The 25,865-nt window shown below is 40.3% G+C and overlaps 2 protein-coding genes across 5 annotated transcripts in view; one reads left to right on the forward strand and one right to left on the reverse strand.

Moving 5' to 3' along the window:
• Positions 1-1,747: 1,747 nt before the first annotated feature.
• Positions 1,748-23,092, reverse strand: DDIAS (DNA damage induced apoptosis suppressor). Its single transcript, XM_084895244.1, has 8 exons — positions 22,998-23,092; positions 22,647-22,902; positions 17,382-17,474; positions 11,998-12,126; positions 7,424-7,585; positions 5,915-6,032; positions 2,219-4,851; positions 1,748-2,009 (listed from the first exon to the last, which is right to left on the reverse strand). Exons 3-7 carry the CDS (start codon positions 17,399-17,401, stop codon positions 2,221-2,223), a joined length of 3,060 nt encoding a protein of 1,019 aa, XP_084751370.1. The 5' UTR covers positions 17,402-17,474; positions 22,647-22,902; positions 22,998-23,092; the 3' UTR covers positions 1,748-2,009; positions 2,219-2,220.
• Positions 23,093-23,136: 44 nt separating this feature from the next.
• Positions 23,137-25,865, forward strand: part of PRCP (prolylcarboxypeptidase) — a 62,661-nt gene continuing 59,932 nt past the window's right edge. The window contains exons 1-2 of one of the 4 annotated variants that reach the window (XM_084895279.1): positions 23,137-23,221; positions 24,423-24,602. In XM_084895279.1, the coding sequence (XP_084751405.1) occupies positions 24,438-24,602 (165 nt within the window). In that variant the 5' untranslated portion in view covers positions 23,137-23,221; positions 24,423-24,437. Of the gene's footprint in view, positions 23,261-23,359; positions 23,446-24,422; positions 24,603-25,865 lie in introns of those variants that run through there. The other 3 variants (XM_084895277.1, XM_084895280.1, XM_084895278.1) reach the window with 3 other exon arrangements.

The raw sequence follows: 25,865 nt of genomic DNA on the forward strand, positions 1-25,865 counted from the left end.
GATCTGAGTAAGCAGGGATCCTGCCCCTCACGTGTCAGGAACACTTGTGCCTTATTAGTAGATGCCTTTTTCAAGATTTTGTAAATCCTCCTCGTTCCTGGGACTCCACAAGCCACCCTGAGCCTGGATTTGGTCTCATATGGGACCTGGTTGCCAGAAGTACCTCTTGAGGTTTTCTAACTCTTTGCACTCCGCTGTCCCCTCTCAGGGGACATAGGAATTCTAGCATATCACTCGGATGTCCCCTCTCAGGGGACATCGGAATTCTAGCATATCACTCGGATGTCCCCTCTCAGGGGACATTGCAGTTTATTAGTGATTACAGGGAATTGAGTTATTTCAACGCAACTTTTTGAGACATGCATGTTTCCCTGAAGTTTTATCTTGAAATGGCACAAGAAATTAAATCAAAATATTGTAAAATTACTAAGATATATACAAGAAATGTCAGCGGGTTTTGTGTCGGACGAGAACGTGAGATGTGTGCTCACAACGGTCCGAGCACTTCGCGACGCCACTTGAAAAGAGCGATAAGGGGAGTTTGTAGAAGAAAGGTCGGTTTTCGAACATAGTGCGCACTGTATAGTGAGATATATAAGTACAAATAAACAAGTCTACATCTGGAGGAAAAGATTTTCAAAGCTGAGCTCATTTTGGTTTGAAGCTTCGAGCAGTGCACATAGATCTAACGAGTGAGAAAATCGGAAAAGTGATTCTTTTCTTAGTGAATAAATTGTTTGGTGAAAGCTATTTTGGTAAATATCATCTTGTCAGTTAGTAATAACAATTAGAAACTTATCATACTGTACAAAATTATAAACAATAAAATATTGTTTTTTTTGCAAATATACATTCCTCGATGTCACCCAATTCATATAAGTCCAATATCATTATAATACGTTACTTGGTTCCAAAATTATACTAAATAATACGAAGGTCTGTAAATGCACATTTCCGCCGCTACAGCGTCGAGAGTAGCTGGTAGCCAATGTCCAGAATGGTTCGGAGTGCAAAGGGCTAAATTTCACTTTGGTGTGTGAAATATTATAGATGTTATTTCTCTCCTTTGACCCAAGGAAATATCAACAGGTGATCTCAATCTTCTCCGTGAAAGGAAGCAAAAGGAGCAGCAGGTTGGCGGCATGAAGAGAATGAAGATTTGGAATAGTTGCTGTGGGGAATGGCACAGGGAGCAGAACAGAGTACAGGTTTCACAGCTAAAGGTTTAGCTGAGGGGCTGCTAGGGACTTGTGTGTCTAGAAACTGCTGTTGATTTTTGCTCCTATGAGCACTACAAGCTTATGTCCAATCACAGAACTTATCAGATACTGTTTGTTTATTAGACCATGAATTTCTTGAGGGAAGGAGCTTGGCTTTCACCTTTGTATTCCCAGTACCTCGAATGAAGTAAGAATATAATTAATATTTATTAAATAAAATAGTCACATTTAATTCTACTACTCAGTTTTTTTTTTTTTTTTTACTTTTCTTCTTATCCCCAGCCCAGATTCTGCTGGGCTCACTGCTCCCCTATCAGGATCCCATAGCAACATGAATGTTTGTAACAGCCACTAAAAAAACTCTTTCATTGCATTTGGTGCATTGTAGTGAAACTGTAATATGTCTGTCTTACCTAGTGGAGCAAAATCTTGTAGGCTTGCTATCACAAACTTGACAGAGTAGTTGGCCTAATACACAGCAGGCATTTTTCTGGGCTGACCAGACCAATTAATGAAGATTTTAAGTCTTGTTTTGTAAAGGCTTTATTTCTGAATATACATGTGAGTTAAATAATTTTAACAAGCAAAACCAACAATATTACTAACATACAATCAAAAATATAAAGTGCCAAGTTATCCGAATCAGAATATTGTGGATAAAACACAGAAAAACAATTGCTTTATAATATTTTTAAAAGACAGCAGCTCTTTTCTATTTGTGCTTCTTCAAGTGTTCAAAATGGGAAGAATGCTTCCCATGCCAGTGGAGGCAAATGTTTCCAAACAAACCTTTAAAGTAGGGGTGTCGAACTCAATCAGAGAAGGGGCCAAAATCTAAAATCCAGCCTAAATCGCGGGCCGAATGGTTTACTGAACAGTCATAAACTGACAATGTCATAAACTGACAGTGGAGTGCAGTGATGACAGCGCGGTGCGGGCCACATTGCAAGGCCTGGCGGGCTGGATTTGGCCCGCGGGCCTTGTGTTTGACACATGTGCTTTAAAGGTTTAACCATTGGGTGGAGGTGACTTTCTGTGAAAACAATTCAGGAGACCAAACATTTTTAGTTTCAGGCACTGAAGGAGGCCAATTTTCTGAAAATGAAAGGCAATAACTGACTTCTGAACTAAAACCACGTCCCAACACTGACTCTTTGGAAATCCAGCCTGAGTGTGTACTGCTGTAGTTAGGAGTTTTCTGGTTTGCGACTACTGCTGTAAGCGTGTTCTTTATATTTAACTCTTTCTTAATGAAACGCTCACTGGTTCTTTGCTTGATATGCTTCAGTTTCTTTCTCGGTAATGTGTTCTCATCAGGAGAATTATAGGCAGGAAGGCATTTTCTTATACCCAAGGCTTGGAATCCAAGCCTATCGGGACGAAATGCTTTTTTTGTGGTAGGAGGGACCCACTCATCAATGTCAGATTCAAGGCACTCAGCAATAGAACAGTTGTTGTCAACCTCTGGTTGTGTCACACCAGGTATAACAGGGCTTTTGGCTTTCTGGCTGGGTATTTTTATATTTTTTTGAGACCTGGGAGTGGCTTGCTGTGCCTCATTTTCAGAGGAAATCCCTGCTTTTTTATAGTTAGTATCAAGATCCACATAAAAAGCAGGTAGTTTCTTGAAAGCTCCTTTCACCCCATGAATTCTTGTTTGGTGGAATCCTGCAATAGGAGTTGACTGTGAACATGGAACGAAGTCCTGGCTACTTTCAATATCACTTTCTGAATCTGATGGAAAATGTGGTGAAGAGCATGTTTTTGGATTCATGGAGGCAGGTATGTTTGGTAAAGGTAATTTTTGTGAAGATTGGCTGAAGTTTTCAGAAAGTGATCTCAGTGAAAAATCAGATTCTATATGATGACTTTCTGCCAAAGACTTTCCCCATTGTAACAAAATATCCTGTGACTTTTTGGTGGTTTCTGTTGAAATGTCCATTTCTTTAGCACTATCATCGAAGAGATCAGCAGAAGCATTGTAACTGCTTTCATGACCAGGAACATAGGTCTGTGTTAAATTATCTTTGATATGTCCATAAGGCACTTCTTTCAATGCATTTGTACTTCTATTTGGACTGCCGCAAAGAGCTTCTAAGGAATATGTAAGTTTCCTGCATATTGTAAGACTGTCACCTTGGTCCTTTGGCCACCTCCTACATTGTTTATTTTCTAAGTTGCAAAGGTCAGAAACATCATTATACCTCCTGGAACACAAAGTCATCAACTTTTCACTCATTTCCAAATGTGATTTTTTTCCACTTCCATGAAAACATTGGATATTGAGATAAGAATGGTCACTCTCTGAAGTACTGTGTGTATGTGAAATCGTAGCCCTACGTGGTGGAATTCTGGTAGACTTCCTAAGAGTACGTGCTGTTCCTAAACCTTTTGAAATTGGATACAGAGCTGGCAGAAAAGCATTTGATAGAAAACATTCAGAAATATCTCTTCCATTTCTACCTATGGAGACAGCCTCTGCTGTGTTATCTGGTTGTGACTCCTGAACACTAACAGCTGGATTTGCTTCACAGTTGGAAAGAAAGTTACCTTTGCCACAGTTTGCTTTGACTGCTGCTTGAGATGATCTTAACGCTATAGGTGGTGTATGCAAGGCTCCAGCAGTTCCCTGGGGAGTCACAGATAAACTGCTGTGGTCTGCCTGTAATTCATCGATGCCATTATCTAGATGATGCTTCCTACTGCTGGCATCTGTGGGGGTTATAGCAATCTCACTTTCGATAGCTGCCAGAAACTTGTTTAAGCTTTCAGAGAGTGGCAGATCTTCCCAAATCTTGGGATCATAATCCTGGGAACCATCAGCTATATCTTCAAGACTGAGTGACATAGGTGGACAACATGCAGATCTTTCCTGAAGGCTGGAGGGAGTATTGATATCATGACACGTTAGCTCATGCTGGGAATTTGTCTTTTTAATTCCTACTGCACTGTGGAAGGATTTTGTATTACTTGGTTCATGGGACTCTTGCATTTTCAAGGAGAATATATTAGAACCAGTAACTCCAGTTTCATGATGACTGCTGTGTGCTGCACTTGGCTGATTAGCTTGTAAGCCACGTTCATCACCTAACTTTTGTGCTGTGCTCTTTTTATCCATATACGAAACAAGGCTCCATGAACCCTGAATGGCATCATGGCAACCACCTGAACCAGTGGCCTCTGCCAAGGAAATGCACTTTCTGTTTTGGTGAAGAGTATCAAAGGCCTTGCTTTGTTCTGAAGCTGAAAAATTATCCTCATCTGTTAGTTGTGAAACAATGGAAGTGAGTTCAAGTGAAGGCTGCCAGGACATTAAAAAGTTATCTCTGCCAAGGGACTCAACAAAACAAGAGCTGCTGTCAAGGTCACATATGCTGCTGAGATCGCTATTACCGGAGCATTCTAAAGCAAGCAGGTGGCTATTAGGTGCCCGGGAGCCACCGTGGAGTTTCCTGAAATTGGAAAGCTGCAAAAGCTGCCGGAAATAGTCAATGACAGTGAAGCCTGCAACACCTGGGTCTGGTAGGACGATCTGGCAAGCCAATAGCTCTTTAATTTCTCTCCTGCGGCCAGGGCACTGTTCTAAGAAGTTACTGGAATCTGAACCTTGCCCATGTTGGTTTTCAAAATTCTGTGAAAGAAGTTAATACATTTAAATGAGAATAAAATTTTCTTCGACTAGAATGTGAAACATTTAAAATAATTTCACTTCATCTAGTGTTATAGACATAGTAGTATAAATAAGAAAAGTAAACTTTGGAGTAAAGCGACTTGTATTCAAATCCTAGTTCTAACATTTACTGGTGTAACTTTGGACAACTTATTTAACCTTTTTGAGCCTTAGTTTTCTCATTTATAAACTATAGATTAAAAAAATGCAAGTTTACTGTATTTGCAGTAACATGGAAAACTATACTACTTAGCAAAAAGTAGTTGCTCAATAAATGATTGCTATTATATCTGTCATTAACTTTCATAAACTTTAAATGCTTAAGGGAATGCTCTCCCCTATTAAAAAAAAAGATAAAAGAATTATCTAAGGTTTTAACAAAGAAAAGCTCTGTAGCTCCTGGCTTCACCTTCCCTTTGGTCTTTCTCACTGTGCAGTTAGGGAGTGCTCTGTTCTTAGTTTTAAAACCCTAATTCCCATGCATATAAGTACAACCAATGGACACAAAACTCTGGGGAGGGAGGGTATGTATGGGGGGGGGGCAATGGTAAGATATGTACACAGATAATAATTTAATAAAAAAAAAAAAAAGAAAGAAAGAAAAAAAACACACCCTAATTCCTATGTGGATAAAATTTACATTTGTTTCCTTTAGCACAGATGAAATAGAAAATGACTACTCCTTCAGAATTAGTACATTATTTTCAGCTTCTATTATCACTTTTATAATTATTTAAAACCGTCCTTTCTAACCTATTATTAGTTATCAATATGCAGATAAACAAATATCTAACACTTCTGAATTTATATAAAGTTAGATTTTTAAAGTTCTGAAAACATTTAAACTAGACTTTTCTGACTTTTGAAAGGGGAAGTTGTCACACATGGTGTTTAACCGATAGCTATTTTTACACAGTCTAAAGTGCTTCTACAGGATCTCACATTTATGACTCCGAGAAACTATTTAGAGAATTAAAATAATTTAATTACAATGGAAATGTTAACAGAAGAAAGTCTTAATTACCGTCACTCCAAAAATAAAGCTCTGTCCAACAAAGCAAGTTTCAACTGCTTTAGTCAATAGGTTCTGAGTTGCATCCCTATCCAGTGCTCCTGGAATTTCACTGGAATCCTGAATGTACCTTGATTGGAAGAAAAAAAAAAAAAAAGTGTGAAGAGATAAACTTTGAAATTTTAACTTGCCATAAAGTCAGAAATATGAACAATTAGTTTGAAAATGCAGCATGAAACTTTTGAGTTACATATTTAAAAAAGTGACTTTAGCCCTAGCTGATTTGGCTCAGTGGATAGTACGTAAGCCTGCGGACTGAAGGATTCCAGGTTTGATTCTGGTCAAGGGCACAGGCCTGGATTGTGGGCTTGATCTCTGGTAAGGGGGAAGAATGGAGGTAGTGCAGGAGGCAGTGGATCAATGATTCTCTCTCATCACTGATATTTCTTTCTCTCCCTTCCTCTCTGAAATTAAAAAAAAAAAAAAAGTGACATTAAAAGCTAGGCATTTTGTTCCCTCGTTTCCCATAGCTAGAAAGACAAAAACAATTGATCAAATGTGAATAAATAGATGCCTGCCTAGGAATTAGGCCCAGCAATTATTCTAGAAGTAGCAGTAGAAGCAGTGATGGAATCTCTAGTCCTCATCAAAGCAGACGGGAGTCTTTCCTCTTCCCTGGCGATCCTGTGGTCCCTCTGCTGTCCCTTTCTTCAAATGAGTCTGCTCTCGACTATAAGGAGACAGGCATTTCTTGTTAGGGATTAGGGGAGGTGGGTAGAAGACTGCTTAAATATATCCTTGCATTTTTAGGACATCATCATAAAAGGTCAAACTATGCAGGTAAGTTGCAATGAGAGAAATAACATTTCGACATATGATATGCAAATATTCCCACAAAAGACTTCTTCTGCCTCAGGGATGTTGGCCAACTGAATGTAAGTAACTTGGATAATCCCTCAGTTTGAAACAATTTTACTTTCTTATTCTATGTCCTCTAATTTGGATTAGAGTTTTGGAATTTAGTATTCTAATCACAGCTTAATTGGCTTGGATAAAAGGAGCTTGGTTTAACATTATCACATTATATATTTAGGAAATAAACATCTATTTCTTGATGATCTTTTATTATTTTTATTTTATTTATTTATTTTTTAATATATTTTATTGATTTTTTACAGAGAGGAAGGGAGAGAGATAAAGATAGAGAGAGGAACTTCGACCAGCTGCTTCTTGCACACCCCCTACCGGGGATGTGCCCGCAACCAAGGTACATGCCCTTGACCGGAATTGAATATGGGACCTTTCAGTCCGCAGACCGACACTTTACCACTGAGCCAAACCGGTTTCGGCTCTTGATGATCTTTTAAAGAAACTGATGTTCTGAGGGTTGAGCGGTCAATGAATGAGGTCATCATTTTTTTTTTTTAACCAAATGTTTATTACCTTAAAAACACATATTTTAAAATTCTATTAATATACTAAAGGTGTAGATAGGAAAAAGAATGCTTTAAATAATCTTACCTATGCAAATCAGTGGCTGTAAGACCAAAAAATGCATCTAAGCAGCTTCCAAAAACAGTAATGCCAAATAATTTGTTTGATTCTGCAACTTTTATGCAAAGTCTGTATCTGTAACTGGCATTTTCAGCTTCACCAGTAGAACCACATTTTGGACAATTAGACCTGGAAAAGTAGAAGAAAAAAGTATAGAAATGTTCACTAATTTTTTTTTTTCATATGATGAAAAACAAATCTGGAAAAGTAAAAATTAAAAATAATGTTTTGTGTACAAATGTTCCTATACAACTTACATTCATCTTAAACTATTTCAGATTAGTTTCTTTTGAATTTCTTTACTCATAACAGCTGCTTTCAATGGTTTAAATTAAGTGGCATGAACTGACAGAAAAGTGAAGGGAGTGTGTGTGTGTGTGTGTGTGTGTGTGGAGGATTTAGGAGACAGCATGGTGGGAAGAGATGTTCTAATAGCTAAATCATCATGAACAAAGTGAGATACATTATAGCCTGGGGTTGGGGGTATGTGCAAACTAAATATAATGAAGTAAACACTATGCCAACAGGAGACCTGAAAATTAATGTCTATCTTTTATTAAAAATAATTAATAATCTTGAAACAATTAATAAAAATGTATATATAGAGAACCCAGTTACATTTTTTCTCACCATTATAAAAATAACCTTACTTTCTTTAATTCATTGGAATATGTTAAGAATTTATCAGATTACAAAACATCTTATTTCACTTGTTTTTCTAAGGCAATGTATAATTATCGTCAATGTCTTTCTAGTGAAAAAACCTATTAAGTGTAACTTTACTGTCATGTACTAAATGTCTGGTTTTAGGATATTTACTAAATCCCTTAAACCTTGATTGCCTCATCAGTAAAATTCAGGGTTGAAGAAGTATAAAAGAAGACAAAGAAAAAGAAAAGAAAGTAAAGAAAACATCTATTGCCAATTTTACCAATTAATAAGTTAGTTTGATTCTTGTTATTAAATATTGTAATGATATTGTCACTTCTACTGTTTCCCTCCTTTTAAGTTGTTTGCAATAATGTCTTATAACTTACATTCTTAATTTAGCACACTGACTGATGAAAACATCTTTTGGTAATAGTTAATCTTAGGATTTTTTGTTTTTTGTGTTACAGCTTAGCAATTATCAACCTTTTTCATTTCATGGCACACATAAACTAATTACTAAAATTCTGTAGCACACTAAAAAATATATACTTTGCCAATCTGACAAAAAATAGGTATGATTTTGATTCATCCACACAGATTGCTATTGTTGTGTTGGCTGTTGCCATTTTTTTTTTATTTGGCAATCTAAGGAAAAAGAGGTGAGTGCCCCTGACTAAATAATCAGGTATTACATTTTTTAAAAATTCTTGTGGCACACCAGTTGAAAGTCACTGATCTAGCTTAAAAAAGCAAATATTGTAGAATATGCTAACAGAAAATAAAGAGAGCTGTAAACATTAGATTGCTGCCACATAGCCACTAGGGGGAGCCTAAACTCCACAGGACCAAGGTGACTATTTTGAACAAAGGTTAATCCTTCATATAAGAAGTTATTAATTCATCATTAGATCTGTGCTAATTATTTTTTTGCTACACTTAGGATGGATCTGTGCCAACCCATTTGTGTAATCTTACCCAAATCTTCTGGAGTTGTGTTGTAGTTTGGCTATAAATATACCTTCTTTAAAGATTATATAATAATGCATTCAAGTCTAATGTAATATTCTTAGCTAGCAGGGTCGCCCAAGACCATTGGAAAACACAGATATTTACATTACGATTCATTAACAGTAGCAAAATTAATTATGAAGTAGCAACTAAAATAATGTTATGGTTGGGGGTCACCACAATATGCGGAACTGTTTTAAAGGGTCACGGCATTAGAAAGATTGAGAACCACTGATGGAAGCTATTATGCTAAGTGAAATAAGTCAGTCAGAGAAAGACAAATTCCATAGGATTTCACTTACATGTGGAATTTAAGAACAATATATTGTAAATGAGCAAAGAAAACAGAAACAGACTTATAGACACAAAAAACAGACTGATGGTAGTGGGGTTAGGGTAAAAAAGGTGAAAAGATTAAGGAGTACAAATTGGCAGTTACAAAATAGTCACAGGGATGTATAGTACAGCAGACACGTCAATAATATTGTTATAACTCTGTATGGTTCCAAATGGGTACTAGAAATATCAGGGGAAACACTTTGTAAGGTATATGATTATCTAACCACTATGCTGTACACCTGAAACTCTAAAACTAATACAAAAGAATACTGAATTTGAACTGTAATTGAAAAAAAGTACTTTAAAGCTTTACATACCACTTCTCCCCAATAGGAGAAAACTATGATCAATGTGTGTAAAATTCAACTTATTTAAATAAATGACACAAACTTTTTGGGTGGCTGAGCAGTGGGGTGGAAAGGGATAGGAGAGAGGATAGATAGTGTCTGAGCTACAATTCACATTTTAAGACAGGAAATGGAAGTGCTTAGTATCAGAGAGATTTCTAAACTAAAGAAACTATGTGTCCCATTATGTAACTTAGAAGGACAACTCACAACTGTTTGGGTTAGATGAACAGCTTATGTGGATAAAAAAGTACACCCCCCCCCCCATAATTTTTGGGAGAGCAAACACACACACACACACACACACACACACACACACACACACGCGTATATGAATATGATAATCTTATATGAATGATCAAAACTTTTCAAACATGTGTTTTTTATATCTGTACATCTATGTGTCTGCATCTTTATATACATCATGGAACTTTTTTAAATGAAATTTTGGAACCCTAACAGAAGGATGAAAATGGAGGTCTTACTGAAACAAAAGTGGGGGCCCGAGCCCATCCTACTTGTTAGCACTATTATTCCTTCTCTAATCCCCATTTCCCTCTAGAAGCATGAACCCTGAAGGCTCTGCAGAATGTAATTTGAAAACCACCACTGCTCTAAATCTTGAAGGTTAAAACAAAGAAGAAAGTTAACCTTATTAAATACAAAGCACCTATTATAGATTTTATCACTAAGGATTTGGAATTCAAAGAAAATCTTTAGGTGGAAATTTTTCTGCTCTTTGGTGTATCTAAAATCCTTTCCAAAGGCTAGAGTATGGAATTCCTCTGTCAAAACCTTGCTATGCTGTGCTGTAGCAGTGGGGAAATGCAAATGGGGAATTTCTGTTTCTTGCACTGGCTTGCAACTGACTTGTATTGGGTCGGCAGGTAAGTAATTGCGGATTTTTTAAAGAAAATCAAAGACAATTTTTTCATGGAACTAAATAACTTCATTCTTTAATGTATTGCCCATTTTGATCAATGACCTTTTGCCATCTTTCAGGCAGCATCATAATCCCACGTTCAAAAAACTTCTGTTTTTTATTAGCAAAAAACTGAACCAGGTACGATTTGACATCATCATCATTATTGAAATTTTTACCATTCAAGGAGTTTTGTAAAGATCGAAACAAAAAGTAATCAGATGGTGCAAGGTCAGGACTATATGGTGGATGTGGCAAAACATCCCAACCAAGCTCCATTAATTTTTGCCGAGTGACCAAAGATGTGTGTGGCCTTGCATTGTCATGATGGAATACAACACCTTTTCGATTTGTCAATTCGGGCCGCTTTTCTTCAACTGCATTGTTTAATTTCGTTAGTTGTTCAATGTAGACATCAGAATTGATCATTCGGTTGGGTGGTAAGAGTTCAAAGTAGACAATTCCTTTGTAATCCCACCAAACTGATAACAAAACCTTCTTTTGATGAATATCAGCTTTTGATGTTGTTTGAGTTGGTTCACCTGGCCTGCTCCACGATCTTTTCTGCTTGATATTGTTGTAAACAACCCATTTTTCATCGCCAGTTATCAGTCGTTTTAAAAATGGATCATTTTCATTATGTTTCTTTAGCAAATCGCAGCTGCTAATGCGTTGCGTTAACTGTGATTCTTTCAGTTCGTGAGGAACCCATGTATCGAGTTTTTGAACATAGCCAAGTTGTTTTAAGTGATTTTCAATGCATGTATGTGATACATGAAGCTTCTCTGCAATCTCACGTGTTGTACTGTGACAGTCCGAATTGATTATTGCTTTGATTAGGGCGTCATCAACTTCAACTGGACGACCAGAGCGTCTTTCATCTTTGAGTGAAAAATCACCAGAACGAAATTTGGCAAACCAATTTTGACACTGCCGTTCTTTTAAGGCTTCGTCACCATAAACAGCACATAACTTTTTATGAGCTTGTGATGCGTTTTTCCCTTGCGGAAATAAAAAAGCAAAATATGACGAAAATGTTCCTTTTGATTTTCCATTTTTCAACGAACGCCAAACAAAAACTACAAAACAGATCAAAAAACTTTTTTTACTGATTAACAGCTGAATAGCCAACTATCAAATACAAAATGTGTTTTACATTTGTACTACGTCTGCAAACCTAAAAATTCAACTGAAGCCATATATGTGTGAAACCCGCAATTACTTAGTTGCCGACCCAATATTTCCTCTCTTGTGTTTACAGGCTTTACATTTACCTTTTGGAGACTAAGATTATCCGAGAGAAACACTTTTGACATGAAGGATATATAAAACTTGAATTTTGGAGAGCAAGAACGGAGGCAAGAAGAAACTTTCTTTTTCTGTTCATGTATTCACGCTGTGGCCTGCAAAACAAAATAGTCACTGGGGTGAGTGGCAAATCTTTAATTGTAGGTGCATAATTCATTTCTGGAGATGTCTTTTCTAGTAAATGTCTATGTATTGAAAAGCTAATTTTCTTTTCATGCTCATTTAAAGTATTAATAGAAAGAAAATAAAATTTAAAACAGAATAGTTCGAACAAACGTTCTATTTCTGAATAAATATTCCATTTCCAATAATTCAGGAAAAGTCATTTAGCTTCTTTCACATCTTTATAAGAAAAGCTACACAGAACTTTATTAGATCTCAGTGTGTACATTTTGACACAGCTTAAAAAGAAAATATTTTGCAAACAAAAAAAGCAAAACGTTATATGGTGAAAAGAGAGTTCAAAGTACTTTAAGATCCTTGTATAAAACATATCAGAGAAATCCTATATCATAAAAGCATAATATGCTAAGTGTCTGACTGTTTGACCATTTGACCAGTCACTATGACACACAGTGACCTCTAGGGGGCAGATGCTCTGATTGGTAGGTTAGCTTGCTGCTGGGGTCTGGCTGATCGGGACTGGGCGAGATGGGCTGGCCATGCCCTGGAGCCCTCCGGGCCTGATCGTGCACCTGTGGGGTCCCTTGGCCTGGTCTGAGCCCTCTTACAATTCTGGAACTCTTGAGGGATGTCGGAGAGTCAGTTTCAGCCTGATTCCTGCAGGCCAGGCCGAGGGACCCCGCAGGTGCATGAATCCGTGCACTGGGCGTCTAGTAAAAAATAAAATAGTGCCCTAGCTGGTGTGGCTCAGTGGATAGAGCATTGGCCTACAGACTGAAGGATCCCAGGTCCGATTCCAGTCAAGGGCATGTATCTTGCTTGGTTGCAGGCATATTCCCAGTAGGGAGTATGCAGGAGGCAGCTGATTGATGTCTCTCTCATTGATGCTTCTAACTCTTTATCCCTCTCCCTTCCTCTCTGTAAAAAAAAAAAAAAAAAAAAAATCAATAAAATATACATATTTAAAAATAGCAACATTTTACACTCTTAAAATTTCAAATGTTAGTTTGTTTTCCAAAGTAAAAGTCATAATTAAAAATAATAATAGAAACTTTTAGGCAGAACTCTATACGAGATAATCAGAAATTTAGAAATGTGGTGAAGATGAAGACAGATCTTAAAATGGTACTAATCCTGCCCATCAATCAAAATGTCATTTCTATGAAAATAGACAGGGAAAGAGAGAAGCTTCAATCAGTTTCCTCTCTCATGAGCTCCAATTGGAGCTGGGGATTGAACCCACAACCTAGGCATGTGCCTTGACTGGGAATCAAACCCAGGACCTTTCAGTGTATGGGATGACTCTCCTGCCAACTGAGCCATAGTACCCAGGGCAAAAACTTGTTTAATATGTGTTTTTCAGGAACTAGAGTAAGGACCATCTTTTTATATCCCATGCCTAATTCAAAACTTGTCAATCTGATCTTTAGTTATTAAATTTTTTCCTGATTTTTAGTTTCCCTTTTCTTGAGTCAGTTCCAACATGTATCATTCAATATAAAATACCACTTGACCAAATCACAAAACAATTTTATATGTGTATACTAGAGGCTCAATGCACAAAGATTCGTGCAAGAATGGGCCTTCCTTCCCCTGGCTGCTGGACTGCCTTTGCTTTGGCTGGTGCCACCTTTCCACCTTCCCACTCTGTCCAGAGGTCTGCCGTGGCTGAGGTGGTGCAGAAGCCTGCGTCCCACCCTGCCCCCAGCCGCTCTGCACCTGTGTATGCAAATTAACCCACCATCTTTGTTTGCATACTCACTCCTGATTGGCTGGTGGGCATCATGAGGGTACAATCAATTTGCATCTTACTCTTTTATTAGTGTAGATACATTACAGTAGAGTAGTTTCATATATGGTGCCTTAATTAAAACTTATTTTAACCTTTACTTAAATTTTATCCTTTTTGGATTTATTTTCTTTAATTATGGTTATATGAGCAGAGATGATTTTATTTAGAGTTCTAAAATTTTATATTGTACCAAAACTATTGGCATGCATCAAATCATATTCTTCACAAAACGATTATCAAATTCAAATTTTAGGAGATAGATTAAACCTGTATGATGACTAGGACTCTGTGCCAAGTGTTGTGGGGAAATTTAAAAAATAAGATACTTCCTGTCCTAAAATGTTCACTGTTTAAGTGGGCAAACAACTTACCAATAAGTGAAAAACATATAAGCAAAAATATTTGGAAATTAATTTCTAAGTTAAATGTTAAGAACTAATTACTATATTTTTAAAGGAAGGTTGATTAAACTGTCTTTAAGGATTTACTGCACTCTAGTGGATAAAATAAGTATGTCTAGAAAATTATGACTAGCAAATTTGAGAACTGAAATGAAAAAGGTCATCAAATATTTCTGTTTCACCTTGTAAACCCCAGAAAATTACAAAAAAAACTTCCCATTCATTGTCTGGTGAACAAAAATATAATAATATCCTTTTAGATAGTTACTATTAGTTATTCTTGGCTGTTTCCTTTATGATACTTGTCATCTAGTTTGCTTTGTCTCTCTCTGTCTCCTGCTTGACTTGCAGTATGGTGAATCCATATTTGATGCATAACTGAATGAAGTATTGGGAATGAATAAATACTAAAGTTAGGCAAGCACAATGATAGACTTAACAATTTCATATGTGGTATTCCTTGCAATTTATCTTTCTTCTTGATTTTTATTAGAAAGGTTGGTGATACAGTATTACATTTATTTCAGCTTCATCATAGTCAGCAAACCATATCCTGTGGGAGGCTGAGTAGGAGGGGTGTGGTAGGAGTGGAACAGGTGCACGGGGGCTGCAGCAGAACAAGGCTAATGTATGAGGCACTTGAATTCTTGGTTTAAAACCCCTATATCTGGTTTCAACTATCAACTTATCATCAGCCACAAATCAACTGGGAGAAAGGGAGGCTCAAAGGATTGAAGACAAGTGCTTTCACTGAGCACAGAGAATAATGCCAGTGTACTGAGGAAACACATTTACATTACTTACCCTAAGGAACAGAATGTGGTACAGAATAAAAGCACTAAGAAAATCCTGAACCAGAGGCAAACAATTTCCAATTAAATAAATCTCTAAAGAGCAAGGTATACAATTATATCTAGTAGAGCTTTATTCTATTATAATCATTTGCTAATTTTATTTTTTCATTTTTTAAAAAGAAAATTAACCAATTAATCCTCAATTTCTTATACCTACTTGTACTTTCAATGTAACTTTGTCCCATTATGATCAGGAAATTCTTTTACTAAATACATTTAAGGGGAATAAATTCCCATTTAGTTAACAAATTCATAGAAACAGGGGTAGAAAAAGGTCCAAGGGACTCATTGCTTTGGAGAATAAGCTATCTTTCCATGCTGGTCTGTAGCTTTTGACCCTCTCTGCCAACTCCCAGGTCTGATGACTTTTACTTATTGATTTCAGATAGAGAAGAAGGGGGAGAGAGAAACATCAATTTATTGTTCCACTTATTTATGCATTCATTGGTTGATTTTTTTTTAATTTTTAATTTTAATTTTTAATTTTATTGATTTTTCAAAGAGGGGAAGAGAGAGGGATAGAGAGTTAGAAACATCGATGAGAGAGAATCATTGATCAGCTGCCTCCTGCACACCCCCCACTGGGGATGTGCCCGCAACCAAGGTACATGCCCTTGACCGGAATCGAACTTGGGACCTTTCAGTCCGCAGGCTGATGCTCTATCCATTGAGCCAAACCGGTTTCGGCCACTGGTTGATTCTTATATGTGTCCTAACTGGAGAGAACCCACAATTTTGATGTATGGGGATGCATTCTAATCAACTGAGCAATTTGGCCAGTCTTGGGTCTGATGAATTTTAGTAAAAGAAAAAGCTTGTTCCTCTTCTTAAAATGCTGAAATTTGGTATTTTTTTTTTCTGATTTTGAGCAAGAAAGGAATGGCAATTAAACTTAAGTAAGCCTAATTGTCTTAAATCTCTTCTATTGTTTACGGTTTTATTTTTAATTATACCGGTAATTTGTCATTTTATCTTCTATTTAAACTGCCAAATATATTCACATGGCCTGAATTTTTTACAATATCATTAACAAAAAGACTTAAAATAGCCAAAACTGGTTTGGCTCAGTGGATAGAGCATCGTCCCGTCCTTTTCCTCCCCTCAAAAGGCATGTTCACCCCGGCACATGTGCTCTTTTCTCCTTGGAAGGCAGCCCGGCAGGGGTCTTCTGCACCAATAAAGCCCGTGTTCTGCTCTCTGGCCCCTCCGTTTCATCTTTCAAAAACAGAGTGGAGAAAGTGTTTACAGAAATCTAGCCAGCTGAGTGTACTTCTTACCACAGGCATCCCCTCTGATCCTCAGACAGATGGAGAAATTGCCTCCAAGTCTCATCTTGCTCCTTACCCCAGGCACCCCCACTACCTCTTTCACACAGGCTGCCTGGAAGTGGATGGAGCATTTTGCATTTAGGTCTCTTCTCATCCTTTTCCCCAAGCAGCCAGGCCTACTGTCCATCACAGGCTAGGCTAAATCTGAGAATTTGACTCCAGGTCCCTCCTCAATCTTGACCTCAGGACACCCTCTGTCCATCATGTACTTGGCGAAGCTGGAAAAAATGCCATCAGCTCCAGGTCTCTCCTCACCTGTTTCCCCAGGCACTCTTCTGCCCATCACATGCTAGGCTGGCATTAGGATGAATTATTTGCCTCCAGGTCTTGCCCTTTTACCCTGGACAACCTGGCTAGAGCCAAGATGCAGAATTCAGCTTAAGGCCTCTCCTGGCCCGTTAATCTCAAAACACCCTTGGCCCTTCACATCATGGCTGGAGCCAGGAGAGAAAATTTGTCTTCAGGCTTCTCCTTGTCTTTTAACTTATGAATCCAGGACATAAAGCCACATACAAGGACTCCAGACCCCAGACACATAGCTAAATAGATTTGACACCAGATCACAGGCCCTGGGGATGGAACCCAGATCCATAATCAAGACCGCATAGCCAGACTCCAGAGTTGGAGCCGGACAATGGACCCCCGTTGCCGCCAAATGCAGAGGCTGAACCAGATCCTCATGATGTAAACAGGCTCATGACTCAATGAAGAAATCTCATGACTCTCTAAGTCAATGCAGCTAGCTTCGCAAATGTAGAAGAGAGGAAAATAACTCAAAGCACTTCTAAAGTCTACCAAACGCTGCAGAAATAGACCAGAAAGGCAGACAGAGTGAACAAAAATAATGCTTACCTTTGCTGGCAGATGTTCATGATCTTTCAGGTGCAGCAATTTCCAGAAGTTAGCAGTGTCCCTGCCATTAAGTTCATGACTGGTTCATCAGTACTGTGGATTAAAAAAAAAAAAAAAAAAAAAAAAAAAAAAAATTCTGCCCTAGCTGGTTTGGTTCAGTGGATAGAGCATCGACCTGCAGCCCGAAGGGTCCCAGGTTCGATTACAGTCAAGGGCACATGCCCAGGTTCTGGGCTTGATCCCCAGTGTGTGGTGTGCAGGAGGAATTCATTAATGTTTCTATCTCTCTCTCTCCCTGTCCCTTCTCAATGAAATCAATAAAAATATATTAAAAAAATATTTTCCTCACACTTTGTAAGTTAAAACAGATGGGCTAATAATCAAATTAGCATATTTAGATTAACAAGCAATTCAAAGTTTAATACATGTGAAGGAGAATTTGCATACAAATAAATAGCAAAAATATTGGGTATACAGGACATTTTGGAAATGGGGGAACAGGGTCTTAAACTTTAGGTGAAATAGGCTATAAGCAGGTAATTTTAAAAAAGTGCAACATACATGGCAACCCCCAAAGCTGTAGCACATGGTCCGGGAGAGATAAGGAGGTCAACAAACTCCTGCTTGGAGTCTGAATTTCTAAAGCTAAAGTGATTATGCTTACGTTTTCTTCCTAAACCAGATTTTCCTAACGAAATATCTTAGGAAAAAATGAGATGAGAACCATAGGTTCTTTCTCAGTTTTTTGTTTCTTAACAACCAGCTTAAAATCAACATGCAAAAAAAAAACAAACAAAAAACAAAAAAACAAAACAAAAAACAAAACAAAAAACAAAAAAACCAACACGCCAAGTGCAAAACTTTGGTCCTCTTCATCCCCACCTTTGAAACTTTAAATAAAAGTTTTAGATCCACGAGCTAAATTACTAGATTGTTCCATATGTTCCATATTTCACTGATATAATCACTTAGTCTTGAGAATAACTTAGTTTAGTTAAATTGTTAAAACTTTATTTCAGGAAACGGTGACGTTAATGTACTCCCCAAATTTACCTACTATTAAATGTCTGATTATTTGCTTATGAGGGAAAAGAACAAACTTCCCTCTAACCTCAAGGTTCTATATCCTGATCTAATCAAATATATATGAGACAAATTAGCAAAAAAAAATAATCAAATTTAAGACATACATATGTATGAAATCCTCACATACATGAGTCAGAGACTCCAAATGCAGAAGAGGATCAGAGATAGAAAGAAAACTAGGATATATAAGATATTCTGAGCTAGGGATGATGTAAGGTGCCTTCAAAGTGCCCTTGCAAAGTGGCAAGAGGCTTAGTAAAAGGTGCTATTCCCAAAACGTACACTAGATGGCAGCAAAAAGGGAAAATATTTACTGGTGGCCTCAATGTTATTCTAAAGATGCACACTAGCTGGCAGTATGCATAAGTGTTGAAAGGGAACCCATTCTGAGAGTAGAGGGTCCACTCACATTAGCTCTGGGTCATATTCATGTTGGGAAAATTATTTAAAGTCCTATAACATGAGTTCAGTTCTGGGTCCTGTGACTGGACAGAGGTCCCTCTCTGAGACAATAGTGGTTCCTATCAAACCAGCTCTTGGTCTGGTTAGTTTGGTAAAAGTCCCACCTGAGAGAATAGTGGATCCTGTCACATGAGCTTTGGATCCTGTTACTATGGAAAGGAGTCCCACCTGAGAGAGTAGTAGGTCCTGCCACATACACTTTGGGACCTACTATTATGGGCATATGAGACATTCTGAGGTAGGGATGATATAAGGTGCTTTGAGGAATTCATAGGGTCCTTGCAAAATGATAAGAACAGATGATTAGTGAATAAGCATCTAGTCCCAAGATGACAGCAGGGAAGAGCACTTCCTGACAGTATGCATCTGAGTGTATGGAGCTCTTCCACTCTCAGAGCAGGGAGGTCCTGCCACATCAGGTCTGGATTCTCTGAGTGTTGGGAGGGGTCCTCCTTGAGAGTAGGAAGTCCTGTCATGTCAGCTCTGAGCCTTGTGAGTGTGGGGTGAGTTCCCTCATGAAAGAGTTGGGGGATGCTTACACATCAGCCCTGGGTCTATTTAGTGTGGAACGTTGAGCCACTTGAGAATATGGGGTTCTCATCATCTCTGGATCCTGTGAGTGTGGGGAGGAGTCCAACCTGAAAGGGTGGGGGAATCTCGTGACATTAACCCTGAGTTCTGTAAGTGTGGAGAGGGGTCTCACTCTGTAAAAGTTGTGTGTCCTGTCACATGAGCTCTGTATCCTGTGAGTGTGAGGAAAGGTCTGTCCCTGAGATTTGGGGATCATGTCACATTACCTCTGGTTCTTGTGAGTGAGGGGCAGGGTCTTTCCCTGAGATAGCAGGAGGTCCAGTCACATCAGCTCAGGGTCTGGTGAGTGTGGAAATTAGGTCCTTTTCTGAAAGAGTTGGGAGTCATGTCACATAAGCTCTGGGTCCTATGATAGTGGACTGGGGTCATACCGGAGACAGTAGGAGATCTGATAACTTCACAAATAATATTTACAACTATTTAAAAAAAATAATCAGAGGGGAGAAATCACATAAGAGTGTTTTATGGAATATAAATAGAAATGAAGGTGTTATCTAATGGTTTCCTTCAAGGGAACAAAGTTGTCATAAGATGTCCCTGAGAAATGATTTACTAACTTCATATGAAAACTCTAGAAAGGGAAGAGAGAGGCCGGCAGGAGATAGAAAATTAAACAAAAAACAAAGAGACAAAACCTCTTTTGTCTAGAGAAATATTGGTGAATATTTTGAAATGTTATTCAGGAAAATCTTAGTGATTATAACACACAGTTTGTCCACTGCATTTATGAGTGTTAACATAAGAAACATTCAAACCTGTGAAGAATTTTTCTGAGTTTATTTGAGCTAAAGTGTTGACAATTGTTGGGAAGCAGAATCTCAATGGATTGAGATAATGCTCCAGAGAATGGCAGTTTTGCACCTTGTTTTATACGTTACAATAAAAAAAGGAGATGTAAGTGGATTACATAAAGTCCACTGGTGATAGATTAGAGAGGTGGGAAAAGCAAATCAGGGAAACCTCTGTGATTGGATAAAAAGTAAAATGATAGACACATACTCCTTTTACTTAGGCGAGCACAGGATAGTAACAGTCAACAACTAACTCAATAATAATGAGAAGATTTGTGGTCAATGCAGAGTGGTGCCTGTGTTTTGAGGGGTTCAGAAAAAGGAAAATTACTTTGACATTCCAAAAATATGTAACTGTAGATGCAAAAAGGCAGTAGGCTCACTTAAGGTAAAGACTGACAGACTGACCTTTGTCAGGGAAGATACCAGCCTAGGATATGAGTATCCACCATAAATGGCTTTTTAATTTTAAAGTTTTAATTTCAGAACAACATTTGTAGTTACTTTAGGTCTCTGAGTTTGCAAGACTTCCACACAGTCAGGTTAGCATGTGGCCCCTTTTTGTCCACAACAGGTAATACTATTCTGGGAATAGGGGAGGGAACAGGGTTACAGACAGAAAAAAACAGGCTTGTGTTCAAGGAATTTATAATCCATTGGCAATGTATAATTGCCAATGTATAATTGCCAATGAAGTGACACAAAGGTGCACACAATATTTACAAGCTCCAGACTTCCATATCTTTACTGCTCATCTGAGAGCCAACAGTATTTGGATGTCTCATAGACATCTCAAGTCTTAATAAGGATTCTTGGTTTCCTCTCAAACCTCTTGTAATTTTCTCCATTTCAGTAAATGGCACTACTCTCCATCAGTAACTCTGGCCAGATATCTAGGAGTCATAGGTTTGCCACAAGTCACACAATATACCCATAGGCAAATGCTTGAGTCTATTTTCCTTATCTAAAAACCATCATTCACTTCTCCCCTCCCCCTGCCCAATCCCACCTTAAGCTGCCACCACCTTAATGTAAACAACCATTACCTCCTGCTTTTGTGGCTCCATTCACAACCTAACTAAGTGGTCTGATCCCTGCCAATCTCTCCAGACTCATCTCATACAACTGTTCTTTCTGAATATATATATATTTTCCAGCAACATTGGTCTTTTCTGTTCTTGAACACGAAGAAGCCAGACTCTTTTTGGCCTCAGGGCCGTTGTATAATCTATTCACTCTGGAATGTTCTTCCTTTCCAGTTCAATGCCTAGATTATTCTCATCTCATAGGCCTCAATTTAAGTGTCGACTTCTCAGAGGCCTTCTGAAACCAACCTGATTCATATGGGCTACCTTGTTATTCCTCTAACGTCCATCTAGAGAAGGTTTAAGTTCTATTAGGGCGGGAATCTATCTTGTTAACCATTGTAATCCCAGTACCTTGCAGTTCTTGGCAAAGAGGAGAGAATCACTTAAAAAATTCTCAGCAGAATGAATAACTAACTGGAGGTGAGGGAGATGGTGCATTTGAAGAACTCAAAAAGACATTCCGTATGGCTGGAACCTAGGGCTAGAGTGGTGAAAAACAAAGCAGGAGAGGTTGGCAAAGGCCCAACAAGAAAAGCCTGGTGACCCATGTTAAGGAGTATAGATTTACATCTGAGGGAAGATCGGAGCGATGGAAAGGTTTTATTTATTTATTTAATTTTTTTTAATTGATTATGGTATCACATAATTGTCCTTATCCCCCAATTCTCATCCCAAACCCCTCTCTACATATGCCCCCACCCCCCTGTTGTCCATGGCCACTGGCTAGGCCCATATGCATGCACACAAGTCCTTTGGTTGATCACTTCCCCTTACCCCCACCCTCCTCTACTTTCCCTCTGAGGTTTGAGAGTCTGATCTGCTTCTCTTTCTCTGAGTCTGTTTATGTTCATCAGTTTATGTCATTCATTATTTCCTCTAGATGTGTGAGATCATGTGATCCAAGAAATACTCTTATAAGAACCTAAACTGCGACAAGCCATAATGGATATGCTGCGAGGCAAATGAATCAGTCTGTAGAAGACAGAAGAGACACAATTCAGAGATGGAAGATGCTGACGACGCCTCACCATACCAGCAGACGGAAAGGTTTTAAATGGGGAGTGCCGGGACCAGACCTGAGCTTTACCAGCCTGGCAAGGTGGAGCCTGGCCTGGAAGGAAACAAGACTGAAAGAAGGAGAGCCAGCTGGGAGGCTCCTGTCACAGTGACTGGCTACATGTGAGCGATAGGAAGGAATCTAGAAAATGTGCACGTTTCTGGTCTGGTCCCACCGCTCAGTTACTCACTTTTCCCTCTGGGCCACCACGGCAGTTTGGAAAAGACGCCTTTGCAGCACGAATTACTTTTCAGCGCAGCAGCTGGCGGTGTCTGTCTCTCCGAGCACCTCCAACGCCGCGGCGTCCCATTGTCCTTTCTGTATTTCCAGTTCCAGATGCTGATCCGGGTCCAGCTCGGTAGCTCAGTAAGTAAATGCTCAGTAAACGATGGCGAGAGCTCCGTCTCAAGTGAAAAGGACCGCCCTTTTAAAGAAGAGGCTACCTCCTGGAACAACAACAAAGAACGCTCTGAGTCTCATTCATAATGTTCAGGGGGTTCGTTAGGAGTTTCGGGGTCTCCCCCTCCCCGCTGCCACTCACCGCAGGCCGAGGACCGGGACCCGGAACCTGCCCGGGCAACACACCCACCGGCAGGCAGAGCCGGCTCCAATCGAACCTCCCGCGCCCCGCTTCCGCCGGAAGTGACGCTCCCGCCGTGGCTCCTGGGAGCCAATCAGAAGGCGGCGCCGCGCCGAGGGTGGAGACGAACCAGGATATGCTGTGAACGTTTGGGAGCGACCATTTTCGTCCAACTGGGAGTGGAGGCAGGTTTGACGAGTTTTTCCCCGGCCGGCGGGGCAGTGGTACTGCCTGTGAAGGGGGCGTGGGCGCGGCGGGGCCGCCTGGGCGGGGGGATTGCCGCGGGGGAGGAGGGCGGGAGGAGGGAGAAGGGGCGGAGCCGCCCTTCGGACTGGGCTTCGGCGTGGCGGCTGCCGCAGGGTGAAGGCTGGGCGGAGAAGGGGTTGGTGGAGCCCCGAAGTCCGAAGGGGTCTGTGCCCGAGGGGATGGCACAGCCCGAGGCTGGGGACCGAAACGGGTGGCAGCGGGAGGCGGGAGAGGGGCATACACGGAAGAAGGGACCAGGACCCAGCGGGATTCGGGGGCTCTGTGGGCCCCCGGCGACCTCTCGGAAGGGGTGGGTGGTGTGGGCTGCGCGGGGGTTCGGGTTGACCCCCCCGATAGGGCCCCGCGGGAGGTGGTTGGACTGACTGACTGACGAGGTGAAATCGGGGAGCCCGGCGGAGCGGTCTGAGAAGCCGGGCTCCACTTCGGAGGGACCCAGGGCAAGCCCCGCACCTGCCTGAACCCGTTTGTATAAATGGGATCAACAGTCAACAGATCAGTACGCACGCAAAGATTTCCGTGATGGTTGAGTTAGAGGAGATGGTGTGTGTGTGTGTGTGTGTGTGTGTGTGTGTGTGTGTGTGTGTGTGAGCTTATTGCTCACTTGACACAGTGACAGGTAGTGAACGATCCTCAGCAACCTGCACTTGTCCACCAGCTTTACATCACGCCCCTCTATAGTCACGAAGTACTCGATTCACTACATCGAACAGTCACGGTAGCTGTTAGTATTACCGGTATATCGGATTTAGGGAGGGCAAGCGGTGTGGCAATGTCAGTAAGACGGACAGGGTAGGAGGTGACGATAAGGCGAGAATGTAGGGTGAGCAGTTGGAAAGGGGGCGATATAGTCAGGTAGTTTGGGACCCTGGGGAGATGAGGACAGGTTTGTAGTGTCCCCGAAAGGAGGGTGGACTCTAAAGAGGAGGTGGCACGAGAAGGAAATAAAATGTGTGGCGCCCTCGGGGCGGGGGCGGTGTGACCCGGGTTGGCCGGGTTGCAGAGGGGCCTGGCGACTTTGGGTTTCCCGGGGGAGGAGCCGATTGGTGGCGGGCGGAGCTGCGGGCTGGGCTCCGCTCTGGCTACGCGCATCAGCTGGTCCACCTCCCGCCCGCACTGCAGCCTCCAGCCCGAGTCATGGGGCGCCTCGTCCGGCTTCTACTCCTGGCTTTCCTGATGCCCGGGCTCGCCATCCCCTTGCCGCCAAGACTAAAGGCCCTCAGCAACCTGCACTTGTCCACCAGCTTTACATCACGCGCCTCTATAGTCATGAAGTACTCGATTCGCTACATGGAACAGAAGGTAAGGCTGGGTAAGGGGCCATGAAAGGACTGGGGCTTCCCGGTGGTCTCCCGCCAAACCGACGAGACCCCAGGCACCGGACGGTGCCCACCCATTGGGGGAATTTCGGGGCCCCCAATGCCTATGACTTGTCCCATCTCCGGATCATGTTTTCTCTAGGGTGGCCCTAAGCCCAGTTCTGTTTAAAATCTGTCCTCCCTTTACCAATAGTTTACTCTTAGCCCTGGCTCCATACTCTTCTGTAATTGACCACGACAGTCACTTCGAGTCCTTCTCTCTGAGGATGCTCTCATTCAAATTTCCTTGAATCCCACAAAATCCAACTTATTTAATGACAACTCTGCTCCCTCTTCCGCTGTAGCAGTCAACCTTTATCACAAAGTTGTCCTTAAAAATACATTTCCAATATCTTATTCGATGATCCTATGTAATAAAGAGCTAATATGCTAATTAGACCGAACAACAGAACAACCTCTGGACAATCCTTTAGGACCACTGTCCTGACAACTTTCCGGAGAAAGCCAGGGCTGCTAGGGAGTTTTGTGCATAGGGCCTCTAGTCTCTAATATTTAACCTAAAACGCCAGCTTGTCATTGTATGCTCAGCTCAAAGTTGATTTTGTAGTCCTTTTATTAAGAGTTTTTAATCTTCCTCATTCTCCATACGACTGAACATATTTGTAGTCCCTGCCTCTTCTTTCAAAGTCTTGGAATGTTGATCTAGGAGGGTTATTTCATTTCTTTTACTCAAAATAAGTGAATCAGGAGAGCAGACAGAGAATAGTTCATCACTTGGGCACATCAAGGCTCTTGGGTACATGTGTTGTAAAAGACTCCTTGGGATGTGTGGCTTGTGGTTACAAGGTTTTCCTGCTTCTCACTACCCTCTACCTCCCACACTAGCCCCTCAGACTGGAATGTGAGTCCTGAGGGCATTTTACTGTGTGATATTGTGGGGAAAGAAAATGGGTCCACCTTGTAGGCATGGCTCAGTGGTTGAACCAGGAGGTCACTGTTGGATTCCTGGTCAGGGCATGTGGGTGGATTCCAAGTAGGGATTGTGCAGGAGGCAGCTAATTAATAATTCTATCATTATTGATGTTTCTATCTCTCCCTTACCTTTCTCTGCAATCAATAAAAATATATTTTAAAAAAAGAGAGAGAATGGGTTCTATTAGGCTGTCATTTTCATGAGTGATGACATAAAGAGCAATATCTATTAATCAGGGTTCTCTAGAGAAACAGAACAGAGAGAGAGAGAGAG

Source organism: Pipistrellus hanaki, assembly GCF_964339955.1.
Source record: "Pipistrellus hanaki genome assembly, chromosome: 9".
NCBI lineage: Eukaryota > Metazoa > Chordata > Mammalia > Chiroptera > Vespertilionidae > Pipistrellus > Pipistrellus hanaki.

What these genes read in the sequence shown, in the direction of transcription:
- DDIAS (XM_084895244.1), bottom strand. Translation starts at nt 17,401, where the DNA reads ATGAACATCTGCCAGCAAAG. An exon ending in ACAGCCACTGATTTGCATAG is followed by an intron (nt 6,033 to 7,423) that starts GTAAGATTATTT and finishes CTTCCAATCAAG; the next exon opens with GTACATTCAGGATTCCAGTG. An exon ending in GCTTTATTTTTGGAGTGACG is followed by an intron (nt 4,852 to 5,914) that starts GTAATTAAGACT and finishes CTTCTTTCACAG; the next exon opens with AATTTTGAAAACCAACATGG.